Source organism: Pseudophryne corroboree, chromosome 1 (genome assembly GCF_028390025.1).
Source record: "Pseudophryne corroboree isolate aPseCor3 chromosome 1, aPseCor3.hap2, whole genome shotgun sequence".
NCBI classification, from domain to species: domain Eukaryota; kingdom Metazoa; phylum Chordata; class Amphibia; order Anura; family Myobatrachidae; genus Pseudophryne; species Pseudophryne corroboree.
This window is the reverse complement of record NC_086444.1, coordinates 561,811,903-561,839,614: the sequence shown is the minus strand read 5'-3', so window position 1 is coordinate 561,839,614 and position 27,712 is coordinate 561,811,903. Positions and strand designations below refer to the sequence as shown.

Here is a 27,712-nt window from a genome sequence, read left to right as displayed (position 1 = left end):
AGTCAGACCGTGTGCCACCTCAGCTAGACTTGGAAGGTATGCTCTGAGGGCTACTGACTTACCGTGTCCACCTGCCCACAGTCCTGAGGACTCCTGGCCATACCCCTTTGTCCTCCAGACTGCCTCTTCCTGCAGGGAACACAAATTTTTGTATCTTACTTTAACTATCGTGTGTTTGCAATGTAGAGAACCATGAGCATAGCTCAAAAGAAAAAAGAAATATCTCTAGAGGAGAGAAAGAAGAAGAAAATGAAAAAGAAAATGTCAGGTTTGCCATTCACCAACAGGCATATCAGTGTTTATACAAAATTTCCCTTCACCAGTATTCCCATTCTCCACCCTTTGTGCATAACAAGGCACACTGCAGTAATACTGGTGTCATCGTGCTGTTGAGATATACTGGGTTTGGGCAGAACTCTGAAGGACCTAGGCATGTGGAGTTTGAACTGTACTTGGGTCCATGTATTGTACCACCCTGTGTGAACGCAAAAGATGAAGAGGAAAACAGTAGAGAAACAGAATAGAGGTTGTGACAGATGAGTTTGTAGAGGTGGAGAAGATTTTATAAAAAATTTGACAACTGGATTGGGCACTACGGGGAAGTGATTCTCTACTTGGTCTACTCCTTAAAAAAAAAAATTCTGTGTGTCTTATCTCTACTGGGACTATCCCAGCCATCAATCCAGTGTCCTGTCCATCCTAAGTTCATAGGGAACCCGGTATCTGTGTGTTAATTTCCTCTACCTGTGATGGACATGCATCTAGAACACTGAAATGTAACATTAGTAAGTTGCATTTATTCTGTTCTTCCCATTAACCGAATCTGTGTTTTCTATATGGCTTATGATTCCTTACTATATGTCCCTTGGTCCCGTCTATGTGTTTAATAATGTGGCTTGTGTTTTCTGTCTAGGGGATCTATATTGACTATGTGTCCTACTACTCCTACAATCTCTGGCAAAATGCCCTTCCTTCCTACAAGTGTAACATATTATTGACCATTAGGGATCTGGGGTTTGGACTGATGGGTCTTTCCTGTATGTGCCAGTATACTTACCGTCCTCAACCTCTCCACCTGTTGTTCTCTGCGCCTAGCACTATTCTGGTGATGTTCAATAGCACACTGTCTAAGATTAGCTACTGTGACCCCTTTCCAATTTTGCAAAGAAGTCTGCACCCTAACACTCAATGCCTTATTGAGCCCGTCCATTTGCACAGAGACAGCCACCTCCCACTTGCCGAATTAGTGTTTACCAGTGGTCTTATCCAGATGGAGAGTTTTCTATTTCTGCAAAAGACAAAAACAAAAAAAAATTTAACAAGCTTCTAGGTCACGCAAAGTATTTCATTAAATCCTTCTCGTCCCGTATTAAGGGACTGTACGTGGTCCAACAAACATTTCCAAGCTCATCTTTACTAGGGGCATTACTAGGAATGAATACTTCTTATATGGTACAGACAAAAGTTACCAAGGGTATCTGGGGCGCTAGAATCACTGGTCGTGCTAGCTGGAATATGAACTGAACATACGACTCTTAAAGAGAAACAAAAATATGCACATAGGGGTTCACTACGGCTGGCCGGCGGTCGGGCTCCCGGCGACCAGCATGCCGGCGCCGGGAGCCCGACCGCCGGCTTACCGACAGCGTGGCAAACGCAAATGAGCCCCTTGCGGGCTCGCTGCGCTCGCCACGCTACGGGCACGGTGGCGCGCTACGCGCGCCACACTATTTTATTCTCCCTCTATGGGGGTCGTGGACCCCCACGAGGGAAAATAAGTGTCGGTATGCCGGGTGTCGGGCTCCCGGCGCCGGTATACTGAGCGCCGGGAGCCCGACCGCCGGCATACAGAAGACCACCCGCACATAGCGTAATACTGTAACACTGATTTTTAGTGATGTTAACACGATAAAGTTGGACTCGTACCCAAGGATGGAAAAATGATGCTTTAATGTGAAGTCAATCACTGTTACATCTGATCCCTCGTTTGCTGCTCACACTTCACCCAAACGGTCCTGATCCTCCCAGATACACTCAAAGTGGATGTATGTATGGGAAGAAGAGCTCCAAATTGTGTAATAACGTAAAATGAATATATCAATTAGAATAGATATTTTAAGGACTCTCACCACCCGGTAGAAGTTTTAAGGCACAGAATGGGTCTCTTGAATATAGAACAATGGTCGCTGTCAATGGCTTTAATTCCTCATCATCCTGAAAGTTAGGGTTCTCCCCGATATACTCCCAGAAGATATGTAAGGAAAAAGGGCTCCAAATAGTGTAACACCAATTATTTAAAACACAATTTAAAAAAGCATGAACATGGGCAGATAATGGACTCTCACCATACAAAAGATGTTTCAAAGGCAAGTTAACAGAAGATGGCCAGGCGTCCCCAGAAATCGTCGTCAAACAAGCAGGTAAGTCGTTCCAGTCACCGCCCAGTACCTCCACAAACGCGTTTCGATAACTAGCTGTTATCTTTCTCAAGGTGTAAGAGGTAACTGCAAAGTGAGTGGTATTTATACCAAACAGTCCAAGTAAAAATGTATAACCTAATGCCAGACATGGATCTACTACTTCTCTTAGAACCCTATTCCTAACAATGGAAAAGTACTAAACATCCATTCCCCATGTCCATTATTGGTTTTCCGTGTCATCCACAATTCTCCAACAGGTGTTAAGAAATATTCACTCAATCACTGTTTGTATCCGGCGGATATGAGTCATAAAACGGCCCACTCTCCTCTGTATATTTGTTGATGCGGCCGTACATACATGCCCCACTTCCGGGGGGAGATACGTCTCATCCGGTGGAAGAAGGTCATCCACGTCTATGTCCCAGACGTGATGCACAACTAGCGGTCCGCATCCGACTTCCGGCGGGAGGGAGCTGTCCGTGTGTATTGTGCAGCCGGATTACTTCACGCCCCGGACATTTCTGTCAATTTGCGTTCCACCTCATGCGTGTCACCGCAAAACACGGAAGTTGTTGTCGGCTCAATCAATATCTCGTGTATTTGGAGGCAATGTGATTAATCCATATGTAAAATGAATAAAAACATCATAAGATTAACAAATAAAACTAAAACTATATATTATTAAAATAACTTTACAGGAACCACTTAGTTTCAAAGTCTTTATTCAGACCAATGGGCTCTAAAGTTTTAAAGTTAAAAATATATTGCATTTCATTCATTGCTAATTTCTTCTGAATATCACCTCCCCTTTAATCAGGGTGGATTTTTTTCAGTGCCATAAAATTTTTAATATGATTTACATTACAATCATGTACTTTCTTAAAATGGGACGATAACGCATGGGTATCGAGCCCCTTCTTAACATTACGAAGGTGCTCTCCCATTCTCACTTTCAGAGCCCTACTAGTGCGACCAATATAAAATTTGCTGCAGCTGCATTCAATGCAGTAAATAACATTCGTGGTGTGGCATGTTATGAAATCAGTAATAGACCATTTTTTATCATTAATTACCACGTCTATTATTTTATTGCCGATAATATTGGCAATATTTCTACAGGCCAGACATTGTCCACACCTACAGAACCCCTAGGATGTAAGTCTTGGACCTTTAGGTGGGTTCTCATGGAAACTTCGGACCAGTTTGGACTGAAGATTACGGGCCCTCCTATAGATACACACTGGATTATCCGGTAGTTCAGCTCCTATCACTGGATCCCTTTTTAGTATGGGCCAGTGTTTTTTTTAATATACCCCTTACTTTATTATGTTGAGAGGAGTAGTCAGTTATAAAGGCCCATTTAAATCGATCGTTGTCTTCAACCCTCTTATTTTCTCTCTTACCTATCAAATCCGATCTAACTAGACTGGTAACTTTTTCTAGTGATTCTCTTACTTCACCTTTATTGTAGCCACATTTAACAAAACATTCCTCCATCTCTGTAGCTTGCGAGATATAGACATCCTGATCGGTACAATTCCTTTTCAGCCTTTTGAATTGGCTGGCAGGAATTGTACTAAGCCAATTGTCATGATGGCAACTAGACTTATCAATATAAGCTCTAGAGTCCGTGGGTTTGACATATGTTTGTTTTTGTCTTCAAACCCATGTCTTCCACATAAATGGATAGATCGAGGAAGTGTACTTCCTTATCACTAATGGCGAACGTTAATTTAATGTTCAACTCATTAGTATTGAGATACGTGCAAAACAATTCCAATGCCTCCAATTCTCCTCTCCAAATAAACAGGACGTCATCTATATATCTGTGCCAGCACACCAGGTTCGCCCCAAAAGGACAGTTCTGCCATATGAACTCGTCCTCCCACACGCCCATGAAAATGTTCGCATAGCGTTCATCACCAGCTTCTTTTCTACTTCTTATATGGTAACTGAAAGAAATACCCTGGGGTTACCTTGTCTCTGTCTGCTTTCCTACTGACAAATACTAATGTGCGGACAGATTTTTCTCCATTTCTGACGTTACTTTCTTGATTTTTTTTTTTGTTTTTTTGTTTTATTTTTGGGTTTTACTATATATGTACACGAATGATACCATACTTACCTGTTCCACTGGTCTCAGCCACTTCCCCCACAGGCTACTGCTCTTCTTTTACCAGTTGGATACTCCTCTGGGTGCATGAGAAATGGCTGAAAACGATCAGGTCACCTTCTCCTCCTAAATAAAACTTCAACATTCATTAGTACATATATAGGTTACAGTCATATTTTTCATATTTTTATTATTTTCTATAGTTTGTATGCTGGCCGTAACTGCTTCCACATCTACATAAGGCGGTGTACTTGCATTCTCTCTTTTTTTTTTTTTCCTACTTATTTATTGTTGCTACAAGTTCAAACAGTTCTTATATTTCCATTCTTGCCTTATATGACTTTGGTTAGACATACCACCTGCAATACCTTAGGATCAAACTCACCAACCCCTCTTGCTGTCACAGGTTTAAACAATTTGTATGTCTGACCCTTTGTTTTTGGGATTTTATCAGACATATTCTTATCCTTAAGTTCTGCAATACCTCTGGTTCAAAGCTGTCCACCCTAGGGAATGGTACCCTATCTTTGTCAGTCATACATTCCCATTCAGACAAACGGTCTTCAGCGTGTGGACCATATTTCCCACACATAATACTTTTTCCTTTAAACTTCGCTGACCCCCTGGGCCGCGGCTCTTCAACCTGAACCCTGGCTACAAGATGTCCACCGCTTGTGCAATTGGATCCCATCGCAGACTTTTTCCTTTTACGCAATCCCCAATGCAATACCCAATGCACAATACGAATAGACGGTGAAAGTTCTTAGAGCGCTTTCACCCACTCCTTCTCCACTAAGTACCACGACTCACTCCAATAATGAACACCCTGTACCCAGCGAGGCCCCTATCTGATTTCTATTCACTGGAAGTGTTTAGGAGTGACTTACCTATTCCAATGAATATACACCGCTGGAGATTTTCCTAAGAGAGACCAGCGAAAACTCCCTATAATCTTATACACAAATCACACTTGCGTATGCTCTATACAGCGCTAATGGTACCGCGATTTTACGCAAAAGCTCGTAAAAAGGATATCAAGTTGCGCTATCTATCGCACCCACAAACGCGCCGTCCAATCGCACAGCATATAGGTACTTGTTACTTATCTGCCGTACGACCACGGGTCGTTATACAAACTGGGACACTCAGTCTGGAGCGTAATACAAAAACCTTTTAACTTCAATACTTCGCAATACAATGCACTATCACGCTCCTCTACAAATCACCTCACGATTTGCGTATTTCAATCTTATACTAACGTGAGTCAGCCGCCTCATGCCACCAAGTCTCCACTCACTTGATGTACCAAACGACGGGATCCCGATTTCCCGGGGTTTGAATTTCACTCACTCCTACGTTCGCTCACTCAGGTATACTTTGTTTTTCTGTACAGAAAATTTTAATTCATTCAGATAGCTTTACCCCAGAGGCAATACAGTTTTTTTTAAACTAAATTTAGAGTAACCTGCTTTTGAAATCTGATAGTTATGTGCTATTGTATTAAATGTCTACTATCCCACCTTTGACCTAAACGACACTATTGTATAATTTGTACTTAGCGCCCGCATTCTTACGCACTTTGCGCAAACACGCGACTGTGCGCGTCTCTTACGCTGCGTGCGCAGTCCTGTACTTTGTCTGAGACACGTGTACAAAACCCTGCGTCCGCAGTAAATCACACAGCTCTATAAATGTGAACAATACTAATTACTATTGCCCACTAGACACAACTTGTTCTGTATAAACTTTTATGCAGAACTGCGTTTGTGTCTTTACGCTTAACTTCCTTAAAATACTGTTATTTCAAATTTACCTATAAATTTACCTATATAGCAACAAATGTATCCTGTTTCACACATATCTATAATGACTAGCAATAATCAATCATTTAAATAATATTATTATGATTGGATAGCTATCTTGCAGAACATACACTGATATAAATATACACATAATTATAATAATATTATATATAATATATATTTATATAATATATATCACTTGACTCTCATAGAAACCCCACACAGTACACACCTACTGAATGAATGCATTTAAAGTCTCTAATTTGCATATCAACAGAGGTTCATATGCCTGTTCAAGAGGGTAGTGGGACAGGTTAATTAACATTTCAATGTCTATCCTAAACTAGCAAGCAGAGTTAACTGAATCCTAGAGGTAAAAGTAAAAAAAAAAAAAATTTTATCTGTGTGCAATTCACTAAGTATTCATCTCTTAACTCTCACTAGGCCCAGCTGAAACTATTTGTAATTGACTATGGCATGGGTTAAATAAATGCATTGACAACTCATAAATGGTGATTGATGTGACCAATGAGAGCTGATTATTCTGGGCAGTGAAAATCAGCCATTTAGAAAAATGACCTTCCCAAAATGGCCGCTGCTCCTCCCCCTTCCACATCCATGAGGGTTACACAAAATGGTGGACAGGCCATGTGGTTAGTCCAAAATGGAGGACAGACCATGCGGCTTCCTTTGTCACAAAGAAATCACACATCATACAAGCACCTGAAGTTATTTTAGGCCTGAGTTAAAAAAAAACACTATTTCAAGGCTGTGCAGCAACTTTTAAATATACTTTTAAACCTACTTAAACAGATAAACAATCCAATCTGAATCAAACACAATATGACTTATTTTAACCTTGTTTTGCAACAATAAAAATACATTTTAGCATCTTAAATATTATGAGAAATGCATTGTCCCTTGAATTTCATATCATTGGCTTACTGATAACACAAAAATACATTAACGTGAATGTTATTTTTATCAGCTTCTCAATGCGTCCATTGGAGCCGGTCAATTACAGACACATTTGTAATGTACAGTGCATCATTAAGACCCTGATATCCCGTAAGAGCACTCATCTAAGAATGCCAAATTGATTTCTCACAAATATGTAAAATGCCCGCTCTAATATATATTGTAAATGCCTGCACCTCTTATTACCATATCCTATGAATGTACGCTATACGTCGCAAAACACTGCATCCCATAAGAGAAAACAATACACCCACACATTATCTGAGTTCCAAAGCTCATTGATGTATATATTTGTTATGAAAAAGGATATGGATTCAATATATATTACAAAGTACAGTATACCTATAGTTACAACTCATACAGTAAGCAGTTAATACATAAAGTTACATGCCAGCGATACAATACCATTATCCTAGTTATATAGATTCGTCTTTCCATATCACTCTCTCTCTCTCTGTAAAGTAATGCTGGGACTCCATCTTCCTCTGAGACCAAAAAGCAAGTAACTCTGAGACCAAAAGAAACAGGAACTACCTTCCTGTGTGACCAGCAAAATGTGTTAACTAGTTTCTGGGGGAGGGGTTCATGATGAGTCACTATTCTCTTTGTATATGCTGATCAGATTCAGCCTTGAAGACATCCAAAGGGGCTGGCCTGAGTTTCCTGTTCATTACCTGTTTGGAGCTTCTATTGTTCTAATAGAAGTGATTTTAGCTTTTATTCATGTAATCATAATTATCCGCTGCAATGTCCCACAACTTAATAACAAGTATCAAATTAATCTACACACCAATCTGCTTGTTTTAATAGTAAACATGACAGGTGTATCTGGTTCCGTTCAAATAATACACATTCATGACATTAATTCATTAGGTAATTTTAAATCATCATGATGTCTGGCGCTTGATATTATTATAATTATGTACTGTATGAAATAAGTGTCGAATCCATCTCTGTGGCATGTCCGTGTAAATGCGTGTGTTACCATATATGGCTGTGCTCGCTGCGCGTATTTGCAAGTATATCAACTTAAATGTGTGTAGTTTGTATGTTCTCTTTATGTAATATTTTTTTACTTCGACAAATGCTGCTGTTGGGTCTGATGGTATCAACCTTCGACATGGTGGAATATGCGCAATTCCACTCCAGACCATTACAGCACCTTATTCTGACCAAATGGAACGGAAATCATCAGACAATAAAAAAGCAGATAATAAATGTTCAAAGGTCTCTAGCGTGGTGGCTACAGACAGACCATTTAAACAAGGGGAGACCCTTTTGGATAAAAGAATGGCAAGTCCTGACAACAGATGCCAGTCTTCAACGCTGGGGTGCGGTACTCTGAAGATTTTGGTTCCAGGGAAGATGGACCGGAAGGGAAAGTCGCCTGCCAATAAATCTGTTGGAAATAAGGGCCATTTTTATGACTCTAGTTCAGGCAATGGACAGTCTGCAAGGAAGAACGGTCCATATTCGCTCAGACAATGCGACAGCAGTAGCGTACCTCAATCATCAAGGAGGAACTCACAGCAAAAGATTGAGGGAGGAAGTAACTCCCATTCTAAGATGGGCAGAACTTCATATTCCAGCATTGTCAGCAGTATTTGTCCAAGGTGTACTGAACTGGGAAGCGGATTTTCTCAGTCGACACACCACCATTCAGGAAACCGAATGGGCATTACACCCAGAGGTGTTTCAGACAATAGTGAACAGATGGGGTCTACCGGAGATAGATCTCATGGCGTCTTTTCTAAACAACAAAGTTCCAAGGTACGGATCAAGAACAAAGGATCCCGGAGCGGTCCTTGTAGACGCACTGTCAGTAGAATGGAAATTTCATCTGGTGTATTTTTTCCCTCCAATATCTCTGTTACCCAGAGTAGTGAGAAAAATAAAGCAAGCTAAGGAAGCCATAATTCTAATAGCTCCACCTTGGCCAAGAATGCATTGGTACACAGATCTACTGAGAATGTCCGTGGAAGCACCGATACTGCTCCCTCAACGTCCAGATCTGCTAATGCAGGGTCCTTGTTGTCACAGCCATCTGGATCATCTGTCTTTGACGGCGTGGCTGTTGAAACCTCTATCTTAGAAGCTAGAGGATTTTCAAAACAAGTAATCCAAACGGGTGTAGTACGGCTGACCGGCGGTCTCCTGACCGCCGGTCAGCTTACCGACGCCGGGATCCCGGCAGCATACCGACGCCGGGACCCCGGCGGGGAGGGGCGTGTGCAGCAAGCCCCTTGCGGGCTCGCTGCGCTCGCCACGCTGCGGGCTCGGTGGCGACCTGCGGTCGCCACGGGTTCTATTCCCACTCTATGGGTGTCGTGGACACCCACGAGTGGAAATAGTCCCTGTTGGACGGCATGCCGACCATCGGGATAGTGAGCGCTCGGCATGGTGGAGGAGGTCATGTGACTGTCGGTCACCCGACCGCCGGTCACATGAATACCACCCATCCAAACTATGCTTAGAGCAAGAAAGCCTACTTCAGCTCGTGTTTATCATCGAATATGGCAAGCCTATATTCATTGGTGTACTGAAAAAAGTTTGAATCCAAGATCTTTTAAAGTATCCAGGATTTTGGATTTCCTTCAAGCAGGATTGGATAAGGGTTTGAAAGTAGCTTCCTTGAGAGTTAAAGTATCAGCGTTAACTGTATGGTTTCCAGCGAAAGATTTCTGATTTATAGGATGTGTGTACTTTCTTTCAGGGAGTTGTACACTTTCAACCTCCATTTGTTCCTCCTGCAGCTCCCTGGGATTTGATTCTAGTTCTTAAATTCCTTCAGGGACCTCCGTTTGAACCACTTAAGAGAGCAGATCTTAAATGGTTAATGGCTAAAGTACTCTTTTTCTACTGGCAATGGCCTCAGCTAGAAGAGTATCAGATTTAGGAGCGCTGTCGTGTAAGTCTCCTTTCCTAAGTTTTTTTCCAGATAAAGCAGTTCTCAGAACTAGATCTGGTTATCTTCCGAAGGTGGTTTCAAAGTTTCACCTTTAATGAAAAGTTTGTAGTCCCAGCTTTTCAGGTATCGGGACTTACTGCGGGAGAAGCGTCGCTGGACGTAGTCCGAGCATTAAGAATCTACATAGATCGTACTAGTGCCATCAGAAAAACAGATTCTCTCTTCATCCTCTACGGATTTCATAGAAGAGCATGGCCTGCTAGTAAACAGACGCTGGCAAGATGGCTCCGAATGGTAATATCAGAAGCTTATTCTCATGCAGATCTCCCTACTCCAGCTAATGTCTCTGCTCACTCTACACGTAAGGTAGGTCCTTCATGGGCAGCACAACAGGGTGCTTCAGCAGAACAGATTTGTAAGGCAGCCACATGGTGTTCCATAAACACATTCATCAGACATTATGCCTTGGATACTCTTGCCTCTCATGACGCAGACTTCGGGCGAAAGGTCCTCCTGTGTAATCAAGAGCGTCCCCACCACTAAAACTGGCTTTGGGAATCCCAATGTTATCCTGTGGATAACCTGTGGACCCAGCCAGAGAAATATACGTTATGGTAAGACATTACCGTTGATAACGTAATTTCTCTTATGTCCACAGGTATCCACCGGGATCCCACCCTGACGCACCTGATTTGAGAATCTTGACAATCACTAAACCTCTTCCCTCTTGTATGGAAGGGTGTGCATGTGTGTTCTTATCGCCTAAATAGGTTTCTACCTGATGCTCCTGCCTAATCACTGTGGAAAGAACTGATTTGATGGAGTCAGTGGGCGGGATTATATGGTGAAGCCCCGATGCATCCTGGAAGGCCAGAAAGTTTGTGACCGTTTGGTGCCATTTCCGCTGTCGCTCCGGCATATCCAATGTTATCCTGTGGATACCTGTGGACATAAGAGAAATTACGTTATCAACGGTAAGTTCTTACCATAACGTCTTTTTCAAAATAACTGTGTGTTAGAAAGGAACGGCTTATATACATGTTGCATGAATTTATTCCATATTCCACGAAGAGTTGCAATACATGCAGAGAGACAAAGCATTTTAAACATAAAGGTAAATCATCATGGACTTAAAAATTAAAAATCAGTAACAAAAATGGAATACAATATTATACTGTAGCCATTCTTTTGCCCAACTTTTATCTGTTTGGGGATAGGCTAAACCTACAGAAGGCAGGGAAGCCCATTACACATAGCATTCGGAAGGAAGGAAAGCACTTTTTGGATAATAGGGAAACACAGAAAAAAACAAAACAATAGAAGAGCCTTACAAGACAACCTGTCTCTTCGGTCAAACTGCATGTGGACAGAGGGAATATTTAGCAGAGCTGCTGTGTGTTCACCACTGTCTTTAGGGCAGTGATTTTCAAACCGAATAATATTTTAAAATGCTATGGCACACCATCTGTCCCCCATGGGGTTAAAACACACACATTGGCCCCCACAGTAATGAAAAAAATCTACACCTACATTGGCCTACACAGAAAAAAACAATCCCATTGCTCCCCACATAAATCCCATTGCTCTCCACATAAATCCCATTGCTCTCCACATAAATTGTTCCCATTGCTCCCCACATAGATCCTATTGCTCCCCACAGGAGAAATAAGATAACAAATATTAGCCCCTATCTGTCAGCTGTCCACCTCCCTATCCCTCAGTGGCAGGGGTTGTTCACAGTGGAGTGCTGCGAATACTGAGCAAGTGGAATGCAGGTGGTAACAGAAAGTTGTGGATGCAGGCAGGTGGGTTGGCTGGGTGGTGGGAAACAGCGGCCGTAACCTATTATGCCACACTGCTGCGTCTTCAAGGCATAGGTCACGGGCGGGGCACGACTGATCCTCCAAGAAGAGCCTGGGCTACAGTTCACGCTGAAGGCGCAGGCAGTGGCTCCGACTTCACGGCACACCTTGCAACTGGTCCCGGCACACTGGTTGAAAAAGCCTGCTTTAGGATATATGATTTTCTCTTACGTCATAGAGGATTCTGGGGTCCATATTAGTACTATGGGGCATAGATGGGTCCACTAGGAGCCATGGGCACTTTAAGAGTTTAATAGTGTTGGCTGGCTCCTCCCTCTATGCCCCTCCTACCAGACTCAGTTTAGAAAATGTGCACGGAGGGAGCCGGTCACAGCTAGGTGAGCTCCATAGGAGTTTTTCTAGTTTTGTCTTTGTTAGTCAGGCACAGGAAGGCTGCTGGCAACAGATTCCCTTCTTTGAGATACTTAGGGGGGGAGTAGTGTCCAACCCTCTGAGGTTAATGGCCACTAGTTACGCTGACAGGACACAGCTCCTGAGGGTGTCGATCGCAAGCCCCAGAGGCTCCCGCTCGCTCCCGCAGCACTACCGCCACCCCCTAACAAAGCCTGAAAACTTCGGTGATGAGTTGGACACCGGTGACCCAACAAGCGGGGATCCGGTGATAATGGCGGCATCAGGGTGGGATCGCAGTACTGAGGCTGCGCTCTGGAGGGCTCAGAGGTACAGAGTGAGGGGCGCCCTGGGCCAGCGCAAACACCCTTACACTGGTCAAAGAAGCTATCAGGGACACTGTACTGCTACTAGCAACCATTACCTCAGGCCAGTATAATCTCTAGAAGTGTGGGAAGACGCACCATTTTAGGGGGCTGGGCTTCTCCTCAGAGCGGATCCAGCACTCACCAGAGTCATTTTCTCCCTGCAGATCACACTACAGAGACGTTGACAGGGAGCGCTGACTCTCCACATAACTCCAGCTATCCTGTGCGGTACCAGGGGGTTATAGAAGGAGGGGGGAGAGTGTTTAATCACATTACTGTGTAGTCTATTAGGTTGCACAGTCATCGCCAGGCATTTATTATATAACTGTCTACTGGGGCGCTGTGTGGGCTGTCTGACATTTTCCTGTGTGTGTGTGTATGCTATATATCTCACATTACCAATCTAGGGACTCTGTATCTTGTGCTGCAGAGTATGTATCTTCTCCAGAAGAGAATATTCCATGTACTCAGGAATGCAATACACTGTCTCAGCTATCTGAACCCGAACCTAAGTGGGTGGCTTCTATTAAGGGTATGATATCCCAGATTTCATCTAGGATAGCTCATTATGAGACTGAAACACAGGTTTTAAAATAATCTGTGGAGGTATTGTCGTATTCATCTCCCACTACCTCATCTAAGTCCCCTGGTATATGCCCCCAAAAGCGTGCTCTTGTCCAGGTAATGCAAATCGTCACGGATACCAACTCCAATATGGGTGATGGTGATGGGGACATACTGAGGGGGGGGGGGGGGGGGGGGCGCATCCCGTGCTAAAGGGGTGCAGCTAATGATTGAGGCTATTCGTAATGTTTTACACATTACTGACAAGGTACCTGAACAGGTCGAGGAGGCTTTCTTTACAGACAGTAAGAAAGTCTCCCTGACCTTTCCTGCTTCTAGGGAATTAAAAGCAATATTTGAGAACTCCTGGGAAAACCCAGAGAAAAAATTCCAGATCCCAAAGAGAGTTCTGATTGCTTTTCCTTTCCCTGAAGATGATAGGAAAAAGTGGGAAAACCCTCCTATAGTAGACGCTTCTGTTTCTAGATTGTCTAAAAAGGTGGTTTTACTTGTCCCTGGATGTACCGATTTGAAAGAACCGGTAGACCGCAAGATTTGAGACTACGCTCAAATCCATATACACTGCTTCAGGCGTGGCGCTTCGGCCCACTATTGTTTGTGCATGGATTTCTAAAGCCATAGTAAAGTGATCAGGCACGTTACTAGAGAATTTAGATACTATGGATAGAAGTGACATTTAAATGTTTTTACGTCACATACGGGATTCTGCGGGTTTCATGGTGGAGGCCATGAAGGACCTTGGTAATCTGACTGCACGGACGTCTTCCATGGCTGTCTCGGCACGCAGGGGGCTCTGGCTGCGCCAATTGTCTGCGGATGCGGAATCCAAGAATAGTGTGGAGAACCTACCCTTCACAGGTCAGGCTCTATTTGGGGAAGCTTTGGATACGTGGATCTCCACGGCAACCGCGGGTAAGTCAACCTTTCTTCCCTCAGCCACTCCGACGCCAAAGAAATCCTTCTCTGCGTCTACTGTGCAGTCCTTTCGGGTCCCCTTCCACCTTCTTCAGAGGTGGTCGGGGAAAATACAGAAAACCTGCACCGGCAGGTTCTCAGGAACAGAAGCCGGGTTCTGTTTCCCTTAAAATCCTCAGCATGATGGTGGACCTCCCTGCCCGGAGGTCGGGCAGGTGGGAGCAGGTTTGAGCGTCCTCAGGCCTGGACCCCTGGGTTCAAGATATTGTATCTCAGGGGTACAGATTGGAGTTTCAAGAGCTCCCACCTCACAGATTTTTCAAATCAGGCTTACCAGCTTTGCTGACAGAAAGGGCTATCTTACAAGAAGCCATTCAAAAATTGGAAAGGACAAATGTCATTGTTCTAGTTCTGTCTCACCTGAAAAACAAGGGTTACTACTCAAACCTTTTTGTGGTGCCGAAGCCGGACGGTTCGGTCAGACTAATATTGAACCTCAAATCGTTAATTCCATATTTGAGGGAATTCATGTTCAAAATGGAATCTCTGAGAGCGGTGATCTCAGGTCTGGAGGAGGGGGAATTCCTGGTGTCCATAGATATCAAGGATGCGTACCTTCACATTCCAATTTAGCCGCCACACCAGGCTTATCTCAGGTTTGCGCTGTTGGACTGTCACTATCCGTTCCAGGCGCTGCCATTCGGCCTATCCACAACACCGAGGGTGTTCACCAAGGTAATGGCAGAGATGATGCTTCTACTCTGCAAGCAGGGTGTGAACATAATTCCATATCTGGGCGATCTGCTTATGAGAGCATCGTCCAGGAAGAAGAAGTTGCGGTCCATTGCGCTCACGACTCAACTGCTCCGGGATCATGGTTGGAAATTTGGAGCCGACGAGAAGACTGTCCTTCCTGGGGATGATTCTTGACACGGAAGTGCAGAAGGTGTTTCTGCCGGTGGAGAAAGCATTGGTGATCCAGTCAATGGTACGGGATGTCCTGAAGCCAACCCGAGTATCGGTTCATCAGTGCATTCGCCTTCTGGGGAAGATGGTTTCCTCCTGCGAGGCTCTACAGTACGGAAGATTTCATGCACGATCTTTCCAGCTGGATCTCCTGGGCAAATGGTCAGGGTCTCATCTTCACATGCACCAGTGGATACGACTGTCGCAGAAAGCCAGAATCTCACTCCTCTGGTGGCAGCAAACTTCTCACCTGCTGGAGGGCCGCAGGTTCGGGATTCAGAATAGGATCCTTCTAACCACGGATGCAAGTCTCAGAGGTTGGGGAGCAGTCATCCAGGGGGAAAACTTCCAAGGAAGGTGGTAAAGTCTGGAATCCAGCCTTCCGATAAACATTCTGGAACTAAGAGCCGTGTACAATGGTCTTCTACAGGCGGCTCATCTTCTAAAAGATTGGGCCATTCAAGTTCAGTCGGACAATGTAACGACAATGGCCTACATAAACTGACAAGGCGGAACGAAGAGCAGAGCTGCAATGTCAGAGATAACAAGAATCATCCTCTAGGCAGAAAAGCACGTGGTAGCACTGTCAGCTATCTTTATTCCGGGTGTGAACAACTGGGAAGTGGACTTCCTCAGCAGACACGATCTCCATCCACGAGAGTGGGTCCTCCACCCAGAGGTGTTTGCAGAAGTGACAAGTCTTTGGGGCGTACTTCAAATAGACATGATGGCTTCATGCCTCAACAAGAAGCTTCGGAGGTATTGCTCCAGGTCGAGGGACCCACAGGCAGTGGCGGTGGACGCCCTGGTAACTCCGTGGGTGTTCAGGTCAGTTTATGTGTTTCCTCCACTTCCACTCATCCCAAGGATTCTCAAAATAATCAAAAGAACAAGAGTTCAGGCGATCCTCATTGCTCCGGACTGGCCAAGAAGGACTTGGTACGCGGATCTTCTGGATTTACTACTGGAAGATCCGTGGCCTCTTCCCCTTTGAGAGGACCTTCTCCAACAGGGGGCGTTCGCTTATCAAGACTTACCATGGCTACATTTGACGGCATGGAGGTTGAACGCCAGATTTTAGCTCAGAAAGGCATTCTGAAAAAGGTTATTCCTACCCTGATACAGGCTAGAAAAGGAGTAACGTCAAAACATTACCATCGCATGTCTTGGTGTGAATCCAAGAACTTTCCTACGGTGGAGTTTCAACTTGGGCGGTTTCTCCTCTTCCTGCAAGCAGGTGTGGATGTGGGCCTACGTTTGGGCTCCATAAAAGTCCAGATTTTGGCCTTATCCATTTTCTTCCAGAAACAGTTGGCTTCCCTCCCGGAGGTTCAGACTTTATTGAAAGGGGTGCTGCGCATCCAGCCTCCCTTTGTGCCTCCTACGGCACCTTGGGATCTTAACGTGGTGTTGCAGTTCCTGCAATCAGATTGGTTTGAGCCTTTACAGGAGGTTGAGGTCAAGTTTCTCACTTGGAAGGCGGTCACACTGTTGGCATTAGCTTCTGCTAGTGTGTCTGAATTGGGGGCTTTGTCCTGCAAAAGCCCCTACTTAATTTTCCGTGAAGATAGAGCTGAGCTCAGGATGCGTCAGCAATTTCTTCCGAAGCTTGTGTCTGCTTTTCATATCAACCAACCTAGTGTGGTACCAGTGGCTACTGACGCCTCAATTGCCTCAAAGTCCTTGGATGTTGTGAGGGCTTTGAAGATTTATGTGAAGAGAAATTCTCGTCACAGAAAGTCTGGCTCTTTGTTTGTCCTTTATGACCCCAATGAGATTAGGTGTCCTGCTTTTAAGCAGACTATATCTCGCTGGATCAGGTGTACTATCCAGCATGCTTATTCTACAGCAGGCTTGCCGTGTCCAAAATCTGTTAAGGCTCACTCTACTCATAAGGTGGGTTCTTCCTGGGCGGCTGCCCGGGATGTCTCAGCTTTACAGCTTTGCCGAGCAGCAACTTGGTTAGGGTCGAACACGTTTGCTAAGTTCTACAAGTTTGATACTTTGGCCTCTGAGGACCTAAAGTTTGGTTAGTCGGTTCTGCAGGAGCCTCCGCCCTCTCCATCCCGTACTGGGAGCTTTGGTACATCCCCATGGTACTAATGTGGGCCCCAGCATTCTCTAGGACGTAGAGAAAATAGGATTTTAATTACCTACCGGTAAATCCTTTTCTTGTAGTCCGTAGAGGATGCTGGGCGCCCGCCCGCCCAGCGCTTCGTTTTACTGCAGTTGTTACTTGGTTCAGAACTGCCTTGTTACTTGGTTTAGTACTGTGTTATTACTTGATTAAGTACTGTTTTTAAGCTGTTGTTGAGGTTGTTCAGGCTAGGTGGCCTGGTTTGCCTTGTTATGTGTGAGGGGTGTAGTACTGCTGACCGGCGGTCTCCTGACCACCGGTCAGCTTACCGACGCCGGGATCCCGGCGCGGAGGGGCGAGTACAGCAAGCCCCTTGCGGGCTCGCTGCGCTCGCCACGCTGCGGGCTCGGTGGCGACCTGTGGTCGCCACAGGTTCTATTCCCACTCTATGGGTGTCGTGGACACGCACGAGTGGAAATAGTCCCTGTTGGTCGGCATGCCGACCGTCGGGATAGTGACCCGTCGGGCTGGTGGAGGAGGTCATGTGACTGTCGGTCACATGAATACCACCCATGTGTGAGCTGGTGTGAATCTCACCACTATCTGTGTATTTTCTTCTCTCGAAGTATGTCCGTCTCCTCGAGCACAGTTTCTAGACTGAGTCTGGTAGGAGGGGCATAAAGGGAGGAGCGAGCCCACACTATTAAACTCTAAAAGTGCCCTTGGCTCCTAGTGGACCCGTCTGCACTCCATGGAACTAATGTGGACCCCAGCATCCTCCATAGACTACGAGAAAAGGATTTACCGGTAGGTAATTAAAATCCTATTATTTCCTCCATGCCTGCTTGCTTTTACACGCATTGCATTTATCGTACATCTTTTTCTCCCTTCTTTCAAAAGGTATTTTGAAAGGTATGTTTCCTCCCTACCTCATAAGTGACCACATGTTGTTGCCTCACAAACTGTCAGCTTTAAAGCCCTCTCTAGAAAATTGCATAAATGTGTTTATTAACAGTTTCTTATATAGCGCAGCGTATTCCGTTGCGCTTTATGTTGGTGTCAGAGTCCAATACGTGTCATAATAATGGAAGAGGAAAGAATTGGGATACATGCTGTCAACACAATATTATTCACCCCTCTCTTTCTGTTACCATATACAACTGAATGTTGAATCTCTGCATATGCATGCTTTCCTTGTGTCTTGTGATTCACATCTAAGCTTGATGAAATACAGACAACATTTATACCAGGGCTGGCCAAACCGGTCCTCGAGATCTACCAACAGTTCATATTTTCCAGGCCTCCTGGAGAGCTGTAGAATTGTCAGTTAGGAATGAATGCAGCACATCTTAATTAGTAATGACTACACCTGTGCACCAGCTAGGTGGTCTGGAAAATGTGAACTGTTGGTAGATCTCGAGGACTGGTTTGGCCAGCTCTGATTTATACTGTTGGTATCCAGTGTTGTACATGAACTGTTTCCCAGTTTTACTGGCAGCAGTCATTGTGCATGAAACAGACATATGGAAACCGCTATAAACATAAATACATCTTACTGGTTTCCCTCTGCAGCAGAGTTACCAGGATATTTATATATCCAAAAGCTGTAGCAATAATTATTTCTCATCCCATCTACAGTGCAGACTAAAGTAAACTCATTGGACAAATAATGTCCTATATTGTATATTTGTAAGGGTTTTTCTCACTCCGTGTAACTTTTCACAGCCGGCATGCTGCTGTGCTATGACCTGCCTGTTCAGATGGACAGGGATGGCAGACCCATCAATCGCTTCCTTGCCAGCAGGGGCCGCAGTTACCAGCAGATGTTAACAGCTCTTATCCATGAGGTATGTGTTAGGAACGTATAATGATATCAATAATGATGTGACCTTGACCACTAGGCAGATTTATATATTGTCTATAGACACCTGTTCCATTCTACTGATCTGCAACTTTATCCCTATTTAAATGTAGTGCTATGCTTTTTGAGTTTAGCTTTCTCATTTTAGGGAAAAGAATTAGGTTGTGACTTTTAAATTTACAGAAATATACTAAAGGATGGAACTTTCTTTCTTGGGTCCCTTAAGTTAAACATAAAAAAATTATAATTTAAAAAATAAAATAAAATGATGTATGTTATATTGCTCTTTGTGCTTGCTGGCAGGTGGAATGCCGCTGTCGGGATATTGACAGCTGGCATCCCGTCTGCCGGTAAATCATACTGAATCCCCTTAGCCCACACCCTTCTTTCCCTACACACAGACAAATACTGTACATTGCATAATGTCCCTAACACCAGGAGCCCTTTCCTCTTAACTGAACTGTAGCTTATATTTGGGATTTAATCATGGTTTTATGATACTTTACACATGATGTGATGTCTCATGCCTTATACACTGTAGGTAGCCTGTAAGTCTAAGGGGCCTGTTGATCAACCTACATAAAATGATGTAGAAATTGCAGTTTCAGCATAATTTTATATATTACTGCTATGTACTAATGCTGGAGATTTTACAGAAATCTCCTGCAGAAGGCCAATTAGCACTGCAGATAGCAGTCCCCATTATTATCAATGGACACTATGATCTGATCCCTATGTACCAGCAGCCTCCGTTCAACGCCGGCTAAGATTCCAGAAACGGAGACGGTGCGCATGTCAGATTCAGTCAAACATGAAAAACTTCTCCAAAATGCCGGGAGAAGTAAGTCGCAGGGGGCAGTGGTTGTCACTACCACTGTCCTAGTGGGTTTCACTTAGTATATAGAGGGGATATTTTCATTAAAAATGCAAATATCAGCCGCAGTACGGGTACTTAATAATCACGGCAGTTATTAATACACAGGCCCCTAAGCCTCTAATACAGGCTTTTTCAACCAGTGTGCCGTGGCACACTAGTGTGCCGCAACCAATTGCGAGGTGTGCCGCGGAGCCAGAGCAGCTTCCTGCACCTTCAGAGTGAACTGTTGGCCCGGGCTCTTCTTAGAGGATCAGTCATGCTCTGGCCATGACCTATGCCTTGAAAACGATGTGATATCATAGGTCACAGCCGCCGCGTCTCACCACCCAGCCAGCCCACCCGCCTGCATACACATCTTCCAGTTCCCGCCTGCATACACAGCTTTCCTTGCCAACCCACATCCACACCTGCCCAACCGCCCGCTGCCCAGTATTCGCAGAACTCCACTAGGAACAGCCCCCGCTACTGAGGGACAGGGAGGAGGACAGCTGATAATATTTGTTATTTTATTTCTCCTGTGGGGAGTAATAGGATTTCAATAGGATTTATGTGGGGAGAATATGAAATTATGGATTTATTCTGGGAACAATGTGAATAATTCATGTGGGGAGCAATAGGATTTATGTGGGGAGAAATGTGATTGATTTATGTTTGGAGCAATAGGATTTATGTGGGGAGCAATGTGATTGTTTTTTCTGTGTAGGCCATTGTATGTGTGGATTTTTTTATTTATTTTGACTGTGAGGGCCAATGTGTGTGTTTGTTTTTTTCTGTGGGGAACTGATGGTGTGCCTTGGCAATTTTTAAATATTGTTCGGTGTGCCGCGAGTAAAAAAAAGGTTGAAAATCACTGTTCTAATGACCTGTTTCAGCTGGTGTTTTTAAGTGCACATTATCCCCAACTACTTGAATCCTATGTTATTTTGTAAATCCCTGTGTTACTATTTTTAATGACATATAAACATTTTTTTTTATATATAAAACAGATTATACAGCATTACTTTGAAATTAGTGTCCACGAACTTGTGGTGTTTGTTTGGTAATATAAAGATTCTGCTAGATGTTTAATTTGCCAGCTATCGGGATCCCGGTGACCAGGATACGTCGGAATCTTGACTGCTGGCAATGCCGCCAGCCGGAATGCCGGAACTACAGGACTATTCCCACTCGTGGGTGCCCACGACACCCATAAAGTGGGAATAGAACCTGTGGTGAATGCAGCAAGCCCGCAAAGGGACTCTTTGCACTTGCCCTGCAGCCAGCATACTGGCAGGTGGGATGCCGCTGTCTGTATACTGACAGCTGGCATCCCGGCCGCTGGTAAATCATTCTGAATCCCGCATGCTTATAATCTATAGTAGACATTTCTTTGAAAGTGACATTAAAAGTTATCTAGTGAATATACAAATGAAGTTTGCATGTAACATTATAATTTCAAATTCTTACTATATACAGTTAGGTGATTAATATAGCTGATATTGAGTATCTTGATATATTTTGGCAATATCCACATTACAAAAAGGGGTTACTGTCTGTGTTTTTTCTGTAGGTGAATATCCAGTCCTCTGAATGGCACCGCTCCATCCTGCATCCCCAGTCATGGCTTCGCTTCATGTCAAGAACATATTATGCTGTACTGCAGGCAAGTTACTACATTGCCTGCTATTAGATTTACTGTAGATTAAATGACTGCTCTCAGAAGTATTGCTTTCAATTAATTCTATGTGAATGATCTGAGGAATACAAATGGATTCCTTTAAGAGAGTGTCCTATAGGAAATTGTATGTTTTGCACAGAGTTCCCCCAAATAATCACAGCTGTGCAGGATTTGAATGCAAACTGTGCACCCTGGCCATGTATATGTTTCTCTGACGTCCTAGTGGATGCTGGGGACTCCGTAAGGACCATGGGGATATAGCGGCTCCGCAGGAGACAGGGCACAATAATAAAAGCTTTAGGATCAGGTGGTGTGCACTGGCTCCTCCCCCTATGACCCTCCTCCAAGCCTCAGTTAGATTTTTGTGCCCGGCCGAGAAGGGTGCAATCTAAGTGGCTCTCCTGAGCTGCTTAGAATAAAAGTTTAAGTTAGGTTTTTTTCTTTCAGTGAGACCTGCTGGCAACAGGCTCACTGCTACGAGGGACTTAGGGGAGAGAAGTAAACTCACCTGCGTGCAGGATGGATTTGCTTCTTAGGCTACTGGACACCATTAGCTCCAGAGGGAGTCGGAACACAGGTCTCACCCTGGGGTTCGTCCCGGAGCCGTGCCGCCGACCCCCCTTGCAGATGCCGAAGTTGAAGAGGTCCAGAGTCCAGAAACAGGCGGCAGAAGACTTTCAGTCTTCATAAGGTAGCGCACAGCACTGCAGCTGTGCGCCATTGTTGTCAGCACACTTCACCAACAGTCACCAACTGTCACTGAGGGTGCAGGGCGCTGGGGGGGGCGCCCTGGGCAGCAATGTATAATAGCTTTTTATGGCTAAAATACATCACATATAGCCCTTGAGGCTATATGGATGTATTTAACCCCTGCCAGATCTCACAAACTCCGGGAGAAGAGCCCGCCGAAAAGGGGGCGGGGCCTATTCTCCTCAGCACACGGCGCCATTTTCCTGCTCAGCTCTGCTGTGAGGAAGGCTCCCAGGCTCTCCCCTGCACTGCACTACAGAAACAGGGTTAAAACAGAGAGGGGGGGCACTTATTTGGCGATATGATTACATATATAAAAATGCTATAAGGGAAAACACTTGTATAAGGAGTTGTCCCTGTATAATTATAGCGTTTTTGGTGTGTGCTGGCAAACTCTCCCTCTGTCTCCCCAAAGGGCTAGTGGGGTCCTGTCCTCTATCAGAGCATTCCCTGTGTGTGTGCTGTGTGTCGGTACGTGTGTGTCGACATGTAGGGGGACGATGTTGGTGAGGAGGCAGAGCAAATTGCCTGTATTGGTGATGTCACTCTCTAGGGAGTCGACACTGGAATGGATGGCTTATTTAGGAATTACGTGATAATGTCAACACGCTGCAAGGTCGGTTGACAACATGAGACGGCCGGCAAACAAATTAGTACCTGTCCAGGCGTCTCAGACACCGTCAGGGGCTTGTAAAAACGCCCATTTACCTCAGTCGGTTGACACAGACACAGACACGGACACTGACTCCAGTGTCGACGGTGAATAAACAAACGTATTTTCCTTTAGGGCCACACGTTTCATGTTAAGGGCAATGAAGGAGGTGTTACATATTTCTGATACTACAAGTACCACAAATAAGGGTATTATGTAGGGTGTGAATAAACTACTTGTAGTTTTTCCTGAATCAGATAAATTAAATGAAGTGTGTGATGATACGTGGGTTTCCTCCGATAGAAAATTATTGGCGGTATACCCTTTCCCGCCAGAAGTTAGGGCGAGTTGGGAAACACACCTTAGGGTGGATAAGGCGCTCACACGCTTATAAAAACAAGGGGCGTTACCGTCTCCAGATACGGCAGCCCTCAAGGAGCCAGCTGATAGGAAGCTGAAAAATATCCTAAAAGTATATACACACATACTGGTGTTATACTACGACCAGCAATCGCCTCAGCCTGGATGTGCAGCGCTGAGGGGGCTTGGTCGGATTTCCTGACTGAAAATATGATACCCTTGACAGGGACAAGATTTTATTGACTATAGATGCATTTCTATATATGCGAGATGCGCAGAGGGATATTTGCATTCTGGCATCAAGAGTAAATGTGATGTCCATATCTGCCAGACGAAGACACGACAGTGGTCAGGTGATGCAGATTCCAGACGGCACATGGAAGTATTGCCGTATAAAGGGGCGGTCCATCGGACCTGGTGGCCATGGCAACAGCTGAAAAATCCACCTTTTGTTACCCCAAGTCACATCTCAGCAGAAAAGGACACAGTCTTTTCAGTCTCAGTCCTTTCGTCCCCATAAGGGCAGGCGGGCAAAGGGCCAGTCATATCTGCCCAGGGGTAGAGGAAAGGGAAGAAGACTGCAGCAGGCAGCCCATTCCCAGGAACAGAAACCCTCCACAGCTTCTGCCAAGTCCGCAGCATGACGCTGGGGCAGTACAAGCGGACTCAGGTGCGGTAGGGGGTCATCTCAAGAGTTTCAGCACGCAGGGGGCTCACTCACAAGTGGACTCCTGGATCCTACACGTAGTATCCCAGGTGTACATTGGAAATTCGAGACGTCTCCCCCTCACAAGTTCCTGAAGTCTGCTTTACCAACGTCTCCCTCCGACAGGGAGGCAGTATTGGGAACAATTCACAGGCTGTATTCCCAGCAGGTGATAATCAAAGTACCCCTTCTACAACAAGGGAAGGGGTATTATTCCACACTATATTGTGGTACTGAAGCCAGACGGCTTGGTGAGATCTGAAATATTTGAACACTTACATACAAGCGTTCAAATCAAGATGGAGTCACTCAGAGTAGTGATAGCGAACCAGGAAGAAGGGGACGATATGGTGTCACTGGATATCAGGGACGCTTACCTACATGTCCAAATTTGCCTTCTCACCAAGGGTACCTCAGGTTCGTGGTACAGAACTGTCACTATCAGTTCAGACGCTGCCGTTTGGATTGTCCACGGCACCCCGGGTCTTTACCAAGGTAATGGCCGAAATGATGATTCTTCTTAAAAGAAATATGGACGCTTTCCTGATAAAGGCAAGGTCCAGAGAACAGTTGGAGGTCGGAGTAGCACTATCTTAAGTAGTTCTACGACAGCACGAGTGGATTCTAAATATTCCAAAATCGCAGTTTTTTCCGACGACACGTCTACTGTTCCTAGGGATGATTCTGGACACAGTCCAGAAAAGGATGTTTTCTCCCGGAGAAGAAAGCCAGGGAGTTATCCGAGCTAGTCAGGAACCTCCTAAAACCAGGAAAAGTATCAGTGCATCATTGCACAAGGATCCTGTGAAAAATGGTGGTTTCTTACAAAGCGATCCCATTCGGTAGATTTCACGCAAGAACCTTTCCGTGGGATCTGCTGGAAAAATGGTCCGGATCGCATCTTCAGATGCATCAGCGGATAACCCTGTCTCCAAGGACAAGGGTGTTTCTTCTGCGGTGGCTGCAGAGTGCTCATCTATGAAAGGGCCGCAGATTCGGCATTCAGGACTGGGTCCTGGTGACCACGGATGCCAGCCTGAGTGGCTGGGGAGCAGTCACACAAGGAAAAAATTTCCAGAGAGTGTGATCAAGTCTGGAGACTTCTCTCCACATAAATATACTGGAGCTAAGGGCAATTTACAATGCTCTAAGCTTAGCAAGACCTCTGCTTCAAGGTCAGCCGGTATTGATCCAGTGGGACAACATCACGGCAGTCGCCCACGTAAACAGGGCGGCACAAGAAGCAGGAGGGAAATGGCAGAAACTACAAGGATTCTTCGCTGGGCGAAAAATCATGTGATAACACTCTCAGCAGTGTTCATTCCGGGAGTGGAAAACTGGGAAGCAGACTTCCTCAGCAGGCATGACCTCTACCCGGGAGAGTGGGGACTTCATCGGGAAGTCTTCCACATGATTGTAAACCGTTGGGAAAAACCAAAGGTGGACATGATGGCGTCCCGCCTGAACAAAAAACTAGACAGATATTGCGCCAGGTCAAGGGACCCTCAGGCAATAGCGGTGGACGCTCTGGTAACACTGTGGGTGTACCAGTCAGAGTATGTGTTCCCTCCTATGCCTCTCATACCAAAAGTACTGAGAATCATGAGAGGGAGATGAGTAAGAACGATACTCGTGGTTCCGGATTGGCCAAGAAGGACTTGGTACCCGAAACTTCAAGAGATGTTCACGGAAGACCCGTGGCCTCTACCTTTAAGAAAGGACCTGCTCCAGCAGGGGCCTTGTCTGTTCCAAGACTTACCGCGACCGCGTTTGACGGCATGGCGGTTGAACGCCGGATCCTGAAAGGGCATTCCAGATGAAGTCATCCCTACCCTGGTCAAAGACAGGAAGGATGTAACCGCAAAACATTTTCACCGCATTTGGTGAAGATATGTTGCGTGGTGTGAGGCCAAGAAGGCCCCTACAGAGGAATTCCAACTGGGTCGTTTCCTACATTTCCTGAAAACAGGACTGTCTATGGGCCTAAAATTAGGGTCCATTAAGGTTCAAATTTCGGCCCTGTCGAATTTCTTCCAGAAAGAACTGGCTTTAGTGCCTGACGTTCAGATGTTTGTAAAAGGGGTACTGCATATACAGCCTCATTTTGTGCCCCAGTGGCACCTTGGGATCTCAATGTTGTTTTGAGTTTCCTAAAGTCACATTGGTTTGAACCACTCACCACTGTGGACTTAAAATATCTCACATGGAAGGTGACGATGCTATTAGCCCTGGCTTCAGCCAGGCGTGTGTCAGAATTGGCGGCTTTATCATATATAAAGCCCTTACTTAATTTTTCATTCTGACAGGGCAGAATTGAGGACTCGTCCTTAATTTCTCCTTAAGGTGTTTTCTGTTTTTCACATGAACCAACCTATTGTGGTACCTGCGGGTACTAGGGACTTGGAGGACTCCAAGTTACTTGACGTTGTCAGGGCCCTGAAAAATATGTTTCCAGGACGGCTGGAGTCAGAAAATCTGACTCGCTGTTTAGCCTGTATGCACCCAACAAGATGGGTGCTCCTGCTTCTAAGCAGACGATTGCTCGCTGGATTTGTAATACAATTCAGTTTACACATTCTGTGGCAGGCCTGCCACAGCCAAAATCTGTAAAAGCCCATTCCAAAAGGAAGGGGGCTCATCTTGGGCGACTGCCCGAGGGGTCTCGGCTTTACAACTTTGCCGAGCAGTTACTTGGTCAGGGGCAAACACGTTTGCTAAATTCTACAAATTTGATACCCTGGCTGAGGAGGACATGGAGTCTCTCATTCGGTGCTGCAGGGTCATCCGCACTCTCCCGCCCGTTTGGGAGCTTTGGTATAATCCCCATGGTCCTTACGGAGTCCCCAGCATCCACTAGGACGTCAGAGAAAATAAGATTTTACTTACCGATAAATCTATTTCTCGTAGTCCGTAGTGGATGCTGGGCGCCCATCCCAAGTGCGGATTGTCTGCAATACTTGTACATAGTTATTGTTACAAAAATCGGGTTATTCTTGTTGTGAGCCATCTTGTCAGAGGCTCCTTCGTTGTTATCATACTGTTAACTGGGTTCAGATCACAGGTTGTACGGTGTAATTGGTGTGGCTGGTATGAGTCTTACCCGGGATTCAATATCCTTCCTTATTATGCACGCTCGTCCGGGCACAGTATCCTAACTGAGGCTTGGAGGAGGGTCATAGGGGGAGGAGCCAGTGCACACCACCTGATCCTAAAGCTTTTATTATTGTGCCCTGTCTCCTGCGGAGCCGCTATATCCCCATGGTCCTTACGGAGTCCCCAGCATCCACTACGGACTACGAGAAATAGATTTATCGGTAAGTAAAATCTTATTTTCCATATTGCATCATAGGCAAACGTTCTTGAATTCCTAACAATGAAATTAAAAATAACAAACCAGCAATAAAAGCAGATGAGGGAGACAGGAGGATAAAAAAATTGGATTATAGGTACATGAGAAAATATCATTTTGGATGCATGTAAATTGTGCATTGATATGACATTGGA

The 27,712-nt window shown here is 45.0% G+C and overlaps 1 protein-coding gene across 3 annotated transcripts in view; it reads left to right on the top strand.

Annotated features, from left to right (window-relative positions):
• FOCAD (focadhesin) overlaps window positions 1-27,712 on the top strand; it is an 872,056-nt gene that overhangs the window by 634,551 nt on the left and 209,793 nt on the right. For all 3 annotated transcript variants that reach the window (XM_063914161.1, XM_063914160.1, XM_063914162.1), the window contains 2 exons: window positions 19,071-19,192; window positions 21,633-21,725. In XM_063914161.1, coding sequence (XP_063770231.1) covers window positions 19,071-19,192; window positions 21,633-21,725 — 215 coding nt within the window. The remainder of the gene's footprint in view (window positions 1-19,070; window positions 19,193-21,632; window positions 21,726-27,712) is intronic.